The sequence below is a fragment of the Myotis daubentonii genome, chromosome 3 (genome assembly GCF_963259705.1).
Source record: "Myotis daubentonii chromosome 3, mMyoDau2.1, whole genome shotgun sequence".
Lineage (NCBI taxonomy): Eukaryota > Metazoa > Chordata > Mammalia > Chiroptera > Vespertilionidae > Myotis > Myotis daubentonii.
This window is the reverse complement of record NC_081842.1, coordinates 205,070,874-205,085,300: the sequence shown is the minus strand read 5'-3', so window position 1 is coordinate 205,085,300 and position 14,427 is coordinate 205,070,874. Positions and strand designations below refer to the sequence as shown.

The 14,427-nt window shown below is 49.3% G+C and overlaps 1 protein-coding gene across 2 annotated transcripts in view; it reads left to right on the top strand.

Annotated features, from left to right (window-relative positions):
- Nucleotides 1-764: 764 nt before the first annotated feature.
- Nucleotides 765-14,427, top strand: part of NIPAL3 (NIPA like domain containing 3) — a 38,532-nt gene continuing 24,869 nt past the window's right edge. The window contains exons 1-5 of one of the 2 annotated variants that reach the window (XM_059690811.1): nucleotides 788-906; nucleotides 3,389-3,514; nucleotides 4,022-4,357; nucleotides 12,216-12,284; nucleotides 12,872-13,043. In XM_059690811.1, coding sequence (XP_059546794.1) covers nucleotides 4,265-4,357; nucleotides 12,216-12,284; nucleotides 12,872-13,043 — 334 coding nt within the window. In that variant the 5' untranslated portion in view covers nucleotides 788-906; nucleotides 3,389-3,514; nucleotides 4,022-4,264. Of the gene's footprint in view, nucleotides 907-3,388; nucleotides 3,515-4,021; nucleotides 4,358-12,215; nucleotides 12,285-12,871; nucleotides 13,044-14,427 lie in introns of both variants that reach the window. The other variant, XM_059690813.1, reaches the window with a different exon arrangement.

The following is a 14,427-nucleotide window of genomic DNA, read 5'->3' as shown; positions in this document are numbered from 1 at the left end:
CCGTAACTGGCCCTTCTGTCATCACTGAGGTCGCTGCCCGAATGTCCTTTCTGCATCGGTAACATGGGATGAGCGCAGTGGCTCACTCAGAGGCTTGTTGTGAGGATCGGAAACGAAATGCGTGTTAGTGAAAAGGTGTGAGTTCTATGCTCGTGTTAATTCGCACAGATGTGCATCAGGGAGACATCAGTGCTAGGAGGCCCTCACGTGTTGCTGAGCTGCGGGCGTGCTGGAGGGTTGGCATATGATGCGCCCAACGGGTATTACGGAGGGCAGGCAGATATACAGTATATACAGTATGTATGTGTATGTGTGTGTGTGTATATATATATATATATATATATATATATATATATATATATATATATAACTTTGGGGGAAAACCGGGTCTTAAAGGATGTGCAGGATTTGGATCGCGGTGAGAGCGTGGGGTTTGGGGGACTGGATGGCAGGAGCAAAGCCCGGGAGCTGCCACCTGCCCCGCAGGTGGAGGTGAGTGGTCACCTGAGCTCCCCAGGACAGAGGGAGAGGGGGAGCGGGATGTGTTCCCAGATCCTTCCCGTGGCCGCTAGAGGGACCGGCTCGAGGTGAGAGCAACGTTCCTGCAGGCTGTGGCCTCCGCAAGGCTCTCCCCCTACGCTTCAACCAAGCCTGGCAGCGCAGCCAATTCGGCAACGTCCCGCCCACCCTCCCTCACAGCCACTCGTCTGAGCAAAGTGCCCTCCAGCTTCTGACTGGCAGGCAGCCGCGCCAATCAAATTGCGGTCTTTGAAAGCAAAACACCGCAGGCCCCAGGCAGCACCGAGTCGGGGCAGGGACTCAGGGGGCTGTGCCTCCGGGTTGCGCGCAGCGGCTCAGTCATCTCTCAGGAACCTCTGATAGGTGGGCCCGAGGGGAACGCCGCCGGTGAGTAGTGACTGGGACGCAAGGAGTGGGGGCTTGAGTGCAGCCTTCGTTTCTGCAAACGCGAATGCATTTGTGATCATCCGAGGTCCCCTAGTGTAAACACCCGTCCTTCTGACGGTCACCAGCCTTGTCAGTGTCTCAGAATGTTTTGGGGTTTATTTTCCATCTTTGCATCGAAGGTGAGAGGACGGGGGCACGGGCATGCCTTAGTAAAGGCGACGACAGGCTTTACCTAATCAGGAAGTGAAATGGAGTGAGCAGGTGGAATAAGGGGAAGCATTCTCGATCTATGCTGCCCGCTGGAAGTTGTCGTTTCCAGCTCAAGGGGAGGGGACTGGGGGGTGTACCCTTTCGTGAGCCAAAGCCCAGGAAAGGAAACGCGCCTGGTGTCTAACTGGCACTGGTCAGCAAGAAGCTGAATGGCCAGGTGGGAAAAGCGTGTTTTATCTTCTTTTTTTTCAGACAGCCAAATTATAATACAGACCCTACCCTTAGCAGCTATGAGCTATAGTTCTCTCATCTATAAAACCTGTTCTGTGGGTTGGTGAAATAATTAATTGAGATAAGGCAGAAGGGGTGGAGCGGAAGCAAGCATCTAGTGAATTATCTTTCCTTTCTTGAGCCGCAGCCCTGTGCTCACCAGCGACTGCGAGGGCCTCAAAATGAGATGGCTGGCAACACAGAATCGGTTACTTGTGCTTTGAAGTCAGGAAAAGAGTCATTAGGCAAATAACGTATGTCTTATAAGGAAGGACAACTTGCAAAGCGTCCTTCCAGGGCTTTTAGTCCCAACTCCCACCACCTGAGAGCGAGCCTGTTTTTGGAGGCAGTGCCTCTGAGGCCTTGGGGTTCCTGAGGCAGAGGGGGAAGCTGCTTTTCAGAAGCAAATTAGACGACAGCAAACAGACGCAAAAGCAAACCCACCTGAGCAAGCCAGCCGGTCTCGAGGCGGTTAACAGGCCTGGGTTCCCATCGCCCCGTTGGCACGTCCCCAAGGCCCGTTTGCTGTCTGGGATGTCCTGTGGGTGGGGCTGGGTGTACCGTTGAGCTCCGGAGTGGCGGTTGAGGACCACCCTTGGGGGGAAGCAGGCCCCGTGCAGCAGGTGCTTCGCAGGCCTGGCTGTTGAGCCGGTCATAGGGCCGTCTGGAGGTCACTGTGCCAGGTTCTGGACGACCGCTGGGAAGGGAGCAACTGAACAGGGGATTCCGCAAACATCTCCCGCGAGCTTGAGCTCCAGTGCCCCTTCAGCTCCAGGGTGAAGGCCTCGAAGGGTCTTGCAGAGGTAGGGAGAGCCCTGGGCTAGTCTTTCTCCCTAAGGCTGTTGTGCTAAAAAGTAAAACAGGGATACGCCAATTTAATGCAATAATGCTTTTCACACACACACGTTAAAGCGAAGTGTTGAATAATTCTGAATCCACGAGATTGCAGACACTCACGGGGCTTTACCGTCTGGGAGGTCTGGGTTTGGAATGCCAGTTATAAAGCTGTCTGATGAGTGGAATATATGGATATAGGAGTATAGCCCCAGCTGAAGGCCATTTGATAAAGTGACGCGTGGGCCAAATGGTCTTCAAGGCTGCCCCTGTGCTAAGTCCTGCATCCGGTGTCTCCTCGATGCTGGACACAGCGTTAGCCCTGTGACATATGACTGTGCTGTTCACACCAGGAACCAGCATTCCTGAGTCTAGGGCTAGATAACAGGGGAAAGTGGAAGCCACAGGAAAGACAAGAGGCAGCCTTCTGAAGCCTGGAGTCATGGCAGAGACTGGGTCTGTTTGGCACGTAGTAAGCCCTCAATAACTATCTGTTGCATGAATGCATGGAATAAAGAAAGGACTATTCATGGGTAAATTAAATAATTAATACAAATAAAATTAAGGGGGGGTGGGAGTGGCCAGAGAGAGGTCAATGGGGGAAAAGGGAGACTTAGGTAATGCTTTAAACTATAAAGAATTTAAGTGATATATGTATAACATAATTTACTCATTACCATTAAAGATTTTTCATGCCAATCCTGTTGATTTCCCCCTGAAAAATCACTATTTTCTTTTCTGGCTGAATTACAGTTTGAAATAATTAAAAGAAAAGTTTAAAGTTAAAAAAGAATAAAATGAATACTAATAACAGCTGACATTCACTGACCATTCACTATGCATCCATATTACATGCATGACTTCAGCAGATTCTAACCACAACCCTGTGGTAGGGAGGTTGTTACCCATATTTTACAGCAAGGAAACTGGCTGAAAAGTTAAAGTACTTGCCCAAGGTAAAACCAGTAGCACTTGGCAGATCAAAAGCAATTTAAAATATTTTAATATTAAAATACACATAGGCTTTACAGTAGAATCCAAATCTGTGTTATTTTTTTTAAATATAAGAGGATCTCAAAGAAACCCTTAACATTTGGGGGGCGGGGAGGGGGTTTCAGGCCATGACTCTCACAACATGAGGGCGTACCTTTTCTTTTCTATTTGGTAGAAAAGTTCGAGACCCACTGGAAATATCAGTCCAGTGATGGTAACAGGAATTACCACCATTGATGGTTTTAACTTGAAGTCACATTATTACCCCCACTTTACAGATGAGACAACTGAGTCTCCAGAGGTAACTGGTTGCACAGATCTTCCACCTCCAGTCCTGTGTTACCTCTCTGACCCTAGATGGCAGCCCAGTTCTTCCCTTTTCCATGGAGATAACTTTTCTCATTCTTTCTGTCCTAAGTCAGAACCCTGATGGTTCCTTTTGTGACAATGGGATTTATTTATTTTTATTTATTTAGAGGCCTGGAGAAGTAGACACAGGCAGTATTCTACTAGAGGATTCTATGGGAAAAAAGTAGGACTTAAATTAGGATGGGAGGAAGGAAGCAGAGGGGGAGAGGAAAGGGGATTGTTAAGGGCCAAGGAAAATGATTTTGAGGTAGATGAGCCATATCTTTATTAAGGGGACCAAAGGCATGATACAATTTTTTTAATGACCTCACTTCTCATGACAGTTTGTTCTTTATCCTAGTGGTATTCTCAGGTAACAAAGCTGGGCTCAGTGTTTCACTGTACATGCATTTTTAATGTTCCTCTCCCCCCTCCCCCCCCCCCCATTCCCAACCCCCAGAGCACCGCAGGAATCAGGAAACGCATCCCTGGCTGTCCGCTTGCAGGAATTTGCACGTCTCTGAGTGAAGATGAGGAAAAGGCTATAAATCAGCCGGAAGGGCCTTGAAGGACGGTTTTGGCGTGAGACAGAGATGGCTAGCGGAAGGCGGTGAACACCGCCGGGACGATGGCCCACCGCTCCGGTCCCGCATAGTGCAGCCCAGCTTCTGAGCCAGGCCCGCGGGATGTGCGCTTAGACACCATGGACCGAGCCCACAGCGCAGCCCTGCAGCTGCAGCAGCTCCCGCCCACGAGCAGCGCCGACCCCGGGAGCCAGGGTTCCTTCTCCTACAAGGCAAGAGCTTTTTTTTCGTTTGTTTTCTGTTTTGGGATTGTGTCTTTCTCTAACAAGAAGGTAACACAGCACAGCATCCATTGGCTAACGGAGCTGTCTAGGGTCTGCGTGCCTATCGCCGGCAGATACAGGCAGGCGCTCCACACACGTGAAGAAAGTATAATCAAAAGAAAAGAAATGCTCATTCAAATACAAAACAATATGGAGGTAACGAAATATTTTTAAAGGAATGCAGTCACACTTTGAAGATTTACTTCTTTAAAACAATCACCTATCCCATTCCTCATACACCATCTGGGTTCATACTTCAGCATTACTTGCTTCCTGCCTTTTTCCCGAATTACAAATCTGGGATCTGATTGTGCAGGAAGTTTTGTATCTTGGTTGTTTCAGTTAACCTTGTTTGTGGAGCATTTCCCCACGTCACTGATGGGTGATGCAAAGCCTGTTGTTGGAATGATTGCCCCATAATCTGTTGAGCTTCTATATCAAAACTCGCTGGCTCAGTGGTTGAGCATTGACCTATAATCCAGGAGGTCACCGTTCGATTTCCTACTCAGGGCACATGCCCGGGTTGTGAGCTGGATCCCCAGTATGGGGTGTGCAGGAGGCAGCCGATTAATGATTCTCTCATTGATGTTTCTATCTCTCTCTCCCTCTCCCTCCCTCTCTCTGAAATCAAGTGAAGAGCCAGCAGTTTGCCTTGAGTTGCAGCCCTGCCCTCCGCCCTACCCCACAGGGAATGGATTCTGGTTGTTGGGGGACCAACAGGCTGAGCCACCCAGGAGGCAGCATGGCAGCCAGTCCTTGACAGTGGAGGCTGTGCCTCAGCCCAGAAGAGTTGGGCCTCAGTTTCTTCCATTTAGCAAATAGGAATTTCAACTGAGCATATAGAGCAGGGGTTCTCAACCTTGGCTGCACATTAGAATCACCAGGGAATCTTTTTAAAATCCTGATTTCTGGGCTCATCCTCCGGAAATGCTGTTTCTTTGTTATGGGGTGAGACCACAACATTAGTAACAAAGCAACAGAATTTCTGGAGGATGAGGCCCAGAAATCAGGATTTTAAAAAGATTCCCAGGTGATTCTAATGTGCAGCCAAGGATGAGAACCACTGATATAGAGGGTGTCTCGAAAAAATGTATACACACTTTTGTCTGCAGATTCTATTACATTTTGAGAATAAAATGTATTTTAATAAACACTGCCTTTATAGTCATTCGAAGTGTGTATACATTTATGGGACACCCTGAACATCCAGGCCTGCATGGGTGGGGTGGGAACTGTGTCCATTATTGAGATATCGCTTCCTGGAGGAGCTTACCATCTACGAGGGAGGTAGAGGAAGCGATTTCCATGGGTACCTACCCTTCGGGACAGAATTTTGTGCAAAAATAGAGATATAGCAGGGTGTTTTGAGCGTGGTCTTTAGAACCAGAGGTTCCGGGCTTCAGATCTCAGCTCTGTCACGTTCTAGCGTTATAACTCGGGGAAGCCATGTAATTCCGCTGCAGGTCAGTTTTAGGTCCGTCCTGTAGGGCGGGTATGAGGGTGACCTGACGCTGCAGAGGAAACAGGATCTACCTGCACCATCCCATTTCTGATTTTGGAAATCCTGCCCATGCTCCCAGCTCCAGCTCAGGTATCACCTTTTCCATGAAGCCTTTGTCAGTCTTCCTGGAAGGAAACGATCGGTCCTTTATCCACACTTCCATGGCCAATTCACTATCACTGTAGTCATCATCATCATCATCATCACAGCAGCTAACATCTGCTGAGTGTTTACTATATGACAGGGACTGCTAATCTTCACAAAACCCCCGTAAGGAAAAAAAGGGGACATATGTAATACTTTCAACAATAAAGAATTATTTTTTAAAAATAAAGAGAAATATCCTTGGGTGAGGATTTAAAAAACAAACAAACCCATAAGGTGGCTATTACTATAATCCCATTTTACATTTGAGGAAACTGGTACAGAGAGGCTAATTAACTTGCCCAAGGCCACACAGTCAGTAGGTGCAGTAAAGCTGGGATTCGAATGGAGTCTGCGTACATCCACGGCCCTGGTTCTATGCACCACTCCCTGCTGCCTGCAGTATGCCAGCACTCTGGGAAGCCCCTTCTGTCCCTGGCACTGGTGATTGTCAAAATGGCAGTGCCTCGCCTGCTGGAGAAGGTAAGCGACAGGAGCTGGCCTGAAGCCAGGCTACACATGTGGCAGAGCCTGGTTAGCTGGACTGCTACCATATCTCTTGTATTCGACTGTGAGTAACCCGCAGAGCAAGCCAGAATGCTTCTACTTAACTGTTAGCAGGTTAAGCCCAAGGGATAGGGATTGTGGGAATTCAGGTTAAACAAGTGATGAGTGGTCTTGTCCCCGTGGGATCTAAATGAAGGCTGTTGTCGGCAGATATAAAGCAGTCCTTGGAACAGGAGATTGGAGCTGAGGTTCCACCTGGATACCAATAGCCGAGCAGAGCTTCCTGCCTTGGTGACCTTTGGCTGCTTTTCCCGGAACAGTTTGTTTCCTTTCAGAGTCGTAGCTGGTAAAAGGTCAATTCTTGGATCAGAGAATATCAGAGCCAGAAAGGATCCTTACTGTTGCTAACAGTAATGATAATAATGAAAATGAAAATTGTAAAATTAATAGTAACACCTAGAATTGTTTTCGTATTTATTATGTGTCATGTAATGTTTCAACACATGCCTTATCCTATATAATAAAAGGGTAATATGCAAATTGACCGAATGGTGGAACGACTGGTCGCTGTGGCGCGCGCTGACCACCAGGGGGCAGACGCTCAATGCAGGAGCTGTCCCCTGGTGGTCAGTGCGCTCCCACAGAGGGAGCCACGCTCAGCCACAAGCCTGGCTGACAGCTGGCCAGCACGGTGGTGGTGGCGGGAGTCTCTCCCGCCTCTTTGGCAGCTCTAAGGATGTCTGACTGCAGCGCGGGTGGGAGCGGGCCTAAGCCGGCAGTCAGACATCCCCTGAGGGCTCCCAGACTGCTAAAGGGCGCAGGCCAGGCTGAGGGACCCCCCCCCCCCAACACCCGTGCACAAATGTCGTGCACCGGGCCTCTAGTTTCTATAACATGACAACCCGATGGAGTGCTATGCTCAGCTCCAGTTTTCAGAGGGGAAGCCGAGGCTCCGAGAGTTCACACAGCGTCAGTGGCAGAGGCAGGACCCCAGCCCAGGTTGGTAGCATTCAAAGTTCACAGTCCACACAAGGAAGCGGAAGAGAAGGGAGACGTGGCTTTGGTTTGCTGCCCTCCCCGCCCCCTTGATATTTGGGTCTGTGGAAGCCATGGCTAGAAGCAGCCGTGTCTGAAATCCGGCTGCCTGCCCTCACCCCACTTCCCTCGCCCATAACACGCCCATTCAGAGGCTGCACTATGAATACCGTGCCTGGAAGTCTTGGTCTGTGCCTCATGTCCATGCGGATTAATAAAGCCCCCGTCATTCTCAAAATACCCCGGTTTGGACTAGATATGTCCTGAATAGGAGGTTCCTGGTAGTTGTGAGGCCGCACTACTTCCTCACCTGAAATCTATTGGGGACCAAAGTGTTAGGAGACCTGTGTTCACTTGCTCACTCGGTGACTTTGGCTGAGTCTTGGGCCTTCTTAGGTAACTGAGATTTCCCGCCCACCCAGGTATTTGCCTTTAAAATGAGGGCGGCCCTCCTCCCCTCCACCCCTCCCTTCCACTTCAGGTGAAACCCAACTAGGCGTTGCCTCAGAAGACTCCTCTCCGTCAGGTGTTGCGGCTGAAGGACTCAAGATGTCGCAGGTGAAGGCGGCGACCTGAGGCTGCCCCCAGACCTGCCTGGCGGTGGGAAAGCCACTGTTTGGGCAGCATCTTTTCCTAAGGGACAGAGCCACTGGTTCCAGGGTCAGGTCCCTGTGTCTATGTATGAACACGTCTTCGTTGTTGTTAATCCTCATCCGAGGAAATTTTTCCATTGATTTTTAGAGAGAGTGGAAGGGGTGGGGAGAGACAGACAGAGAGAGAGAAACATCAATGTGAGAGAAACACATTAATTGGTTGCCTCCTACACGCACCCTGACCAGGGCCAGGGATCGAGCCTGCAACCTAGGTACCTGCCTTTGACCGGAATCGAACCCGGGACCGCTCTATCCACTGAGCCAAACCAGTGAGGGCTACTTATGAACACTTTAAAGAACTTCCATGGGAGCACCCAGAGTGTTCCTCAGCAAAGAGAGGAGCAGTGTAGATTGGGAAAGTTCCCACTGGTGCCCAGAAGTGGGGCTGCCAAGGCGCCGCCTCCAGCCCGCAGACCTGGGCACCCCCACTTGACAGTCTTCAAGCTCTGAGACTTGGAGGAGGAGCGGAATATCAGGAGTCCTGCTGGTCGTTGCCTCCACTCTGAATTGCCCTTGGCCAGACACTGGAGGGCGGCTAATAGGTGGGTGTTCCAACTGTAACCCCTGGGCCCAAGGCCACTTCTTTGCATGACTTTAAATTCTCATAAAATTGCACCAGTCACCACTTCACAAGGGTTTGGGGCATAATTAGTGTGGACTGAGCCCTTTGAGCCGCTTTGATGACAGGGCGTTAGGTACGTTACCTGCGACTAACATGCCTGTAACCAGTCATTATCCGTGGGGATGAATATGCTTACAGACATGGCTTCTTAAAGAGCCCTCAGCTGCCGTGTCATTAGTGGGAAGTAGCACTTACGAGGTGGGGCTGTTTTTTTCCTAATTTGTTTTGAAGCCTCAGTCTGGAGGGGTCGTTATCCCCAGGAAACTGGAAGTCAGGCCTTCAGCCTCAAACCCTTCGTCCCCACCTTGAGCGAGTTAGTCTACGTCTCAGCCTTACTGTGCTCATCCGTCACCTCCTTTCCACTGAACGTGCTAAACACAGGGCTCATCGTAGAAGCCACTTCAGAGGGTTGTTCGTGGCCCCGAGGAGGGGATGCGTAGAATGGCCTGGCGCCATGCCCAGGTGTGTAAATGCTCCATAGACCTCCGCCTTTGTTGTCATAGTAACCCTTTAACCACGTTTTTACTGCTTAGCTTGGTTGACCCTTGGCAGGTTTGCAGTTTTCATTTCTAGGTTCCACCCCTCCCCACTCTCTGCATTCGTTTTGGCTTGTCCGTGTGGCCATGCAGCAGCCCGCTTCATCTCTTCCCTTCCACTTGGCGAGTTGTCAGCACCACCTGCTCAGGCAGCCTGGTGCTCTGAGGCATCAGCGGGGACAGCTCGGTGTCTCTGGGTAGAGCAATAGAGCAGCTACCGGTTGTAGGTTGAATGAACCATATGAAACTGCCGCTTTGGCAGGTCAAAGGCAGCTGAATATTGGCAGTTTCATATGGTTCACCCTAATGCTAAGTGCTGTCTTCAAATTATCTGAGGAGGTTCATGCACCAACCCTGGGCCGGAGGGGTGTGTGTGTGTGTGTGTGTGTGTGTGTGTGTGTGTGTGTGTGTGTGTGTGTGTACTGTTATTCCCCAGGGAGAAAGGCATCCAGGCTGAAGCCAGCCAATCTCTCGGGCCACCTGACCCCAGCAGCGTCCTCGGAACAGCCCTTGCTCAGGTCTCTGGCTTTTGCCCAAGTCCTGGAGGCTGTGTCCGGCTCGCCTTCATCTCCCATAAAGGTGATCGAGCAGCTCTGAGGTGTTGGAGCTGGAACCAGAGTCCTTTTGTCGCCTGTCTGACCAAGGCAGTTCCTGTAGAATCTGCTTGTTAACCCTGTTTAACAATTCCGCCTCCTCATTAGCACAGGTAAACTAAATGACTGGGCGGAACACATGCTTGGCCACCAGGTGTTTATTTGACCCTCAGGAGGTTGAGGTCTCTGCTTTGTATCTTTAAGAGCCGCACTTAATGAAGGGCTGCCTTTGAGGTCCTCAGACTGGATCTTCTGAAGAAGCACTGTGTTTCCTCAGAGAGGAAGGGAGAGGGAGAGAGAGATAGAAACATCAATGACGAGAGAGAATCACTGATCGGCTGCCTCCTGCACGCCCCACTCTGGGCATTGAGCCCGCAACCCGGGCATGTACCCTTGGCCAGAATCAAACCCAGGACCCTTGAGTCCACAGGCCGACACTCTACCCACTGAGCCAAACCGGCTAGGGCTCCTCACACATTCTTTTAGTTGGTTACTGGCATCGGGGTTCTTGGGTTCCCTAAGATAGAAATCGAGAGGAGACCCCAGAGAAATTTCCAGATAGATTTTATTAAGCATTTTCCTGAGCACAAGGCAGGCAGCACAGAGGAAAGGCAGGTCCCCTGAGCTGGCTCGGGGCTGGCTCTGCTTGGCTTTTTATAAGCTGGGGACGAAGCAGGCTTTCACGAAAACATGGGCTTTTAGAAAAAGGGGGGCTTGTGGGATTTTCCACGTCAGGGTAGGAGAAGCAAGGGAGAAGGAAGTGGTGAGAAGGGAGATAAAATTTTGCATGTTTTTAAAAGGAGGGAGTGGAGAGTGGTGACATGCTTGTGGTCATCATACCCGATGTTCCTTCTGGCCACCTGGCCTTAACTTGGCTTTCTGGCCACCAGGTATATTTTTCACTCCTGAGCGCAGTCCCTATACTGTCTCAAGTTGACATCTAAAACTTAAAACTTTCGCCCTGGCAGGCTTGGCTCAGTGGGTAGAGCGTTGGCCTGCAGACTGAAGGATCCCAGGTTCGATTCCAATCAAGGGCACATGCCTGGGTTGCGGGCTCAATCCCCAGTAGGGGACGTGCTGGAGGCAGCCGATCAATGATTCTCTCTCATCATTGATTTTTCTATCCCTCTCCCTCTCCCTTCCTTTCTGAAATCAATAAAAATATATTTAAAATAAATAAATAAATAAAACTTATAACTTTCCATTATAAATTTAGATATTTGCAAAGGATGTCATTCCTGGCACATCTACATACTGATTTAAAAAACGGCCTCTGCCCGAAACCGGTTTGGCTCAGTGGATAGAGCCTTGGACTGCGGACTGAAGGGTCCTAGGTTCGATTCCAGTCAAGGGCACATGCGGGGCACATGCCCGGGGTGTGGGCTCAATCTCCAGTAGGGGGCATGCAAGAGGCAACGGACCAATGATTCTCTCTCATCATTGATGCACCCCCCTTTCTCCTTTCCTCTCTGAAATCAATAAAAATATATTTTAAAAATAAAATAATAAGTCTGGCTGGGTGGCTCAGTAGTTGAGCATCATTGATGTTTCTATCTCTCTCCTTCGCCCTTCCTCTCTCTGAAATCAATAAAAACATATTTTTTAAAAAAAATAAAAAACACTTCTTCTGCACTTAACTGAAGCCTAGGGAATATAAAGGCCACTGGACACTGACCACCGTCTTTCTAAGGCTCTTCGGTAACAGCTGGAAATGTTACAGCATTCCTTCTTCTCCTTGAATGTGTATTTCTCTTCTGTTTTCTCCACAGAATTTTATCACAAATTTGTGTCTATCTTTTAACACCTAAACATGTAATGAACACCTATCATACTTCTCTATACAAGAAAGAATGTAGAGTATGTAACCAAATTTCATTTTTAAAAAGTTCCTTTGGTATAAAGTTCTTCGGTATAAAAATCTGGAAGTGTTTTTTAATTGATACAATTGATTAATGCAACATAATGTTTTATAGTAATTATTAAGTAAAAAATGATATTGCTCTAGGAATGAATATTTGAGTGAGAAGAATGAGACTGTTCTTTCAATACTCAAGACAAATACTACTGGTTGCTAGAATGGGAGTTTGTCCGTTCTGTTCCAAGTTCCGGTTTTTATCCAGAAGTGTTGAGAACCTGTTCAAACCGTTGGGAAATGGGTCCTGGGGCCCCTGAGCTTCGGCCCAACTAACATCTGTTTCTGTGACCTTTCCTCACAGGACAACTTGATCGGCGCCCTCTTGGCCATTTTCGGGCACCTTGTGGTCAGCATTGCACTTAACCTCCAGGTGAGTGTCAGTCACCAGCACTGGCTGGGACAGAGATGCAGCTGATAAGCCAGGGTGTCTGGTGCCAGCCCAGCTGCCTCCACTCTGGGGGAAGTTGCCCACTCCATCCCTGGGATGGGCCTGGGACAATACCCTGCGGTCTTTCCTTAGTCACTGCCTCAGTTTCTGCGCCCCACGTTCACATTTCCAGAACAAAGGATACTGGCCTTCCTTGGCCCAAGTACCCACCCGAGGGAAGGCAGGGTCCACTGATACCCACAGGGCTGCCCAGCAGAGCTGCCCACCCTCCTACAGAAGAGAGTGCAGCTGAGCAGGCGCCCAGACATGGGGACCCTCGAGCATTGCAGTCAGAGGGAGAGGGCCAGCCTGAGGCCAGGCTACAGTGGGGGTGCCTAGCCCGTGGCCCCCGCCCCAGACTGCACACGCTGTGACGTGTTAGAAACGCATGTTCCCAGGCTCCACCCACACCTCCTCTGAGGCCGAGGCTCCTGTATTGAATTGTTAAGGCTTCCCGGGCAGTTTGGAAACTACTGTCTTTGAATAACAATTTAGTACTTGGATGGCGACTGCTTTACTTACTGTTCTAGAAGTACTGCCACATCCGGCTGGCAGGCACCAAGGACCCCCGGGCCTATTTCAAGACCAAGACATGGTGGCTGGGCCTGTTCCTGTTGCTGCTGGGCGAGCTGGGCGTGTTTGCCTCCTACGCCTTCGCTCCTCTCTCACTGATCGTGCCCCTCAGCGCAGTCTCCGTGATCGGTAAGACCAGCCTCCCCCATCCCTCCCTGAGACTCAATTGCTTGTGTGATCACCGGGATCAATGATACCTGTTAAGCGTACCAGCTCTTGCTTGGATAGTAACAGCTAGCGCTTAAAAGGGCTTCATACACACCGGGCCCTGCCCTCCTTTGTGGGTATTAATTCTTCTAACCCGCTTGGCAGCCTTTTGCGGGAGATCCTGTTATTATCCCCATTTTTCAGACGAGGAAACCGTGGCCCAGAATGGTGAGGTTACTTCCCCCAAATCATACCGCCCGTGAGGAGCAGGGCTGGTATATGAACTAGACTGTCTGCCTCCAGAATCTGTTTAAGATTCAGAGAGTTTATCAGAATTGCTTTTTTTTAAATTGTTGACATTATTATAGCTGTCCCCTAGACTGCTTTTTATTTCCACTTCAGAAGGAAGGTACACCTTAACCTCTTCATCCCAACACCGTCAAGATAATCTAAGCCAGGGGTCCTCAAACTTTTTAAACAGGGGGCCAGTTCACTGCCCCTCAGACCGTTGGAGGGCCGGACTATAGTTTAAAAAAAAACTATGAACAAATTCCTATGCACACTGCACATATCTTATTTTGAAGTAAAAAAACAAAACGGGAACAAATACAATATTTGTATTTGCATGTGGCCCGCGGGCCGTAGTTTGAGAACCCCTGATCTAAGCCCTTACAGAGCACAGACATCAGGCATCCATCATGGCATTCCTTCCTGGTGAGCCTCGGTGGGGCCCCAGCATTCTCAGATTCAGGCAGCCACTGCCAGTTACCAGGAGCTGGCAAAGGAGTGGAAACCTGTTTGCTTTCGCTGGTCCTATGATAAGACCCTCATTTTCTTGACCAGGGTTGGTACACTGGCCACCCACACAGTATCTTTTAAACATAGAGTTTGAATGCCTTTATTTGAGGCAGGTCGTGGGCCATAGCCCGAACCTTTTCCTGTTGTCTCACGTCTGACTCACTTCCTACATCTGTGTGACTGCCCAGCCCCTACAGTTATTTAGATGTGTCCTCTGCCCATGGCCGATCTTGCCAAAGGGCTTTCAGAACTTCATTCACAGTGAGGAGTGCGTGCCTGAGTGATCAAATGCATTAAATATTAGTCTTTGAATTTTAATAAAGATGAAATAATCAAATTCTTCAAAACAAGGGGCTGAATTATAATGATGGGCCTTGAGGTAGCAGCCACTGGAAATTAAGAGGTTCTTATGGCTTCTCAAGTCACCCGGTGAGACATAATTTTAAAAATAACAATAACCACCATTTACAGATACTCGGTACTTATGAGTCACTGTTCCGAGTACTTTAATAATAATTATAGTCCAGTTTTTGAGCATTTACCATGTGACAGATGATTTACACGTATT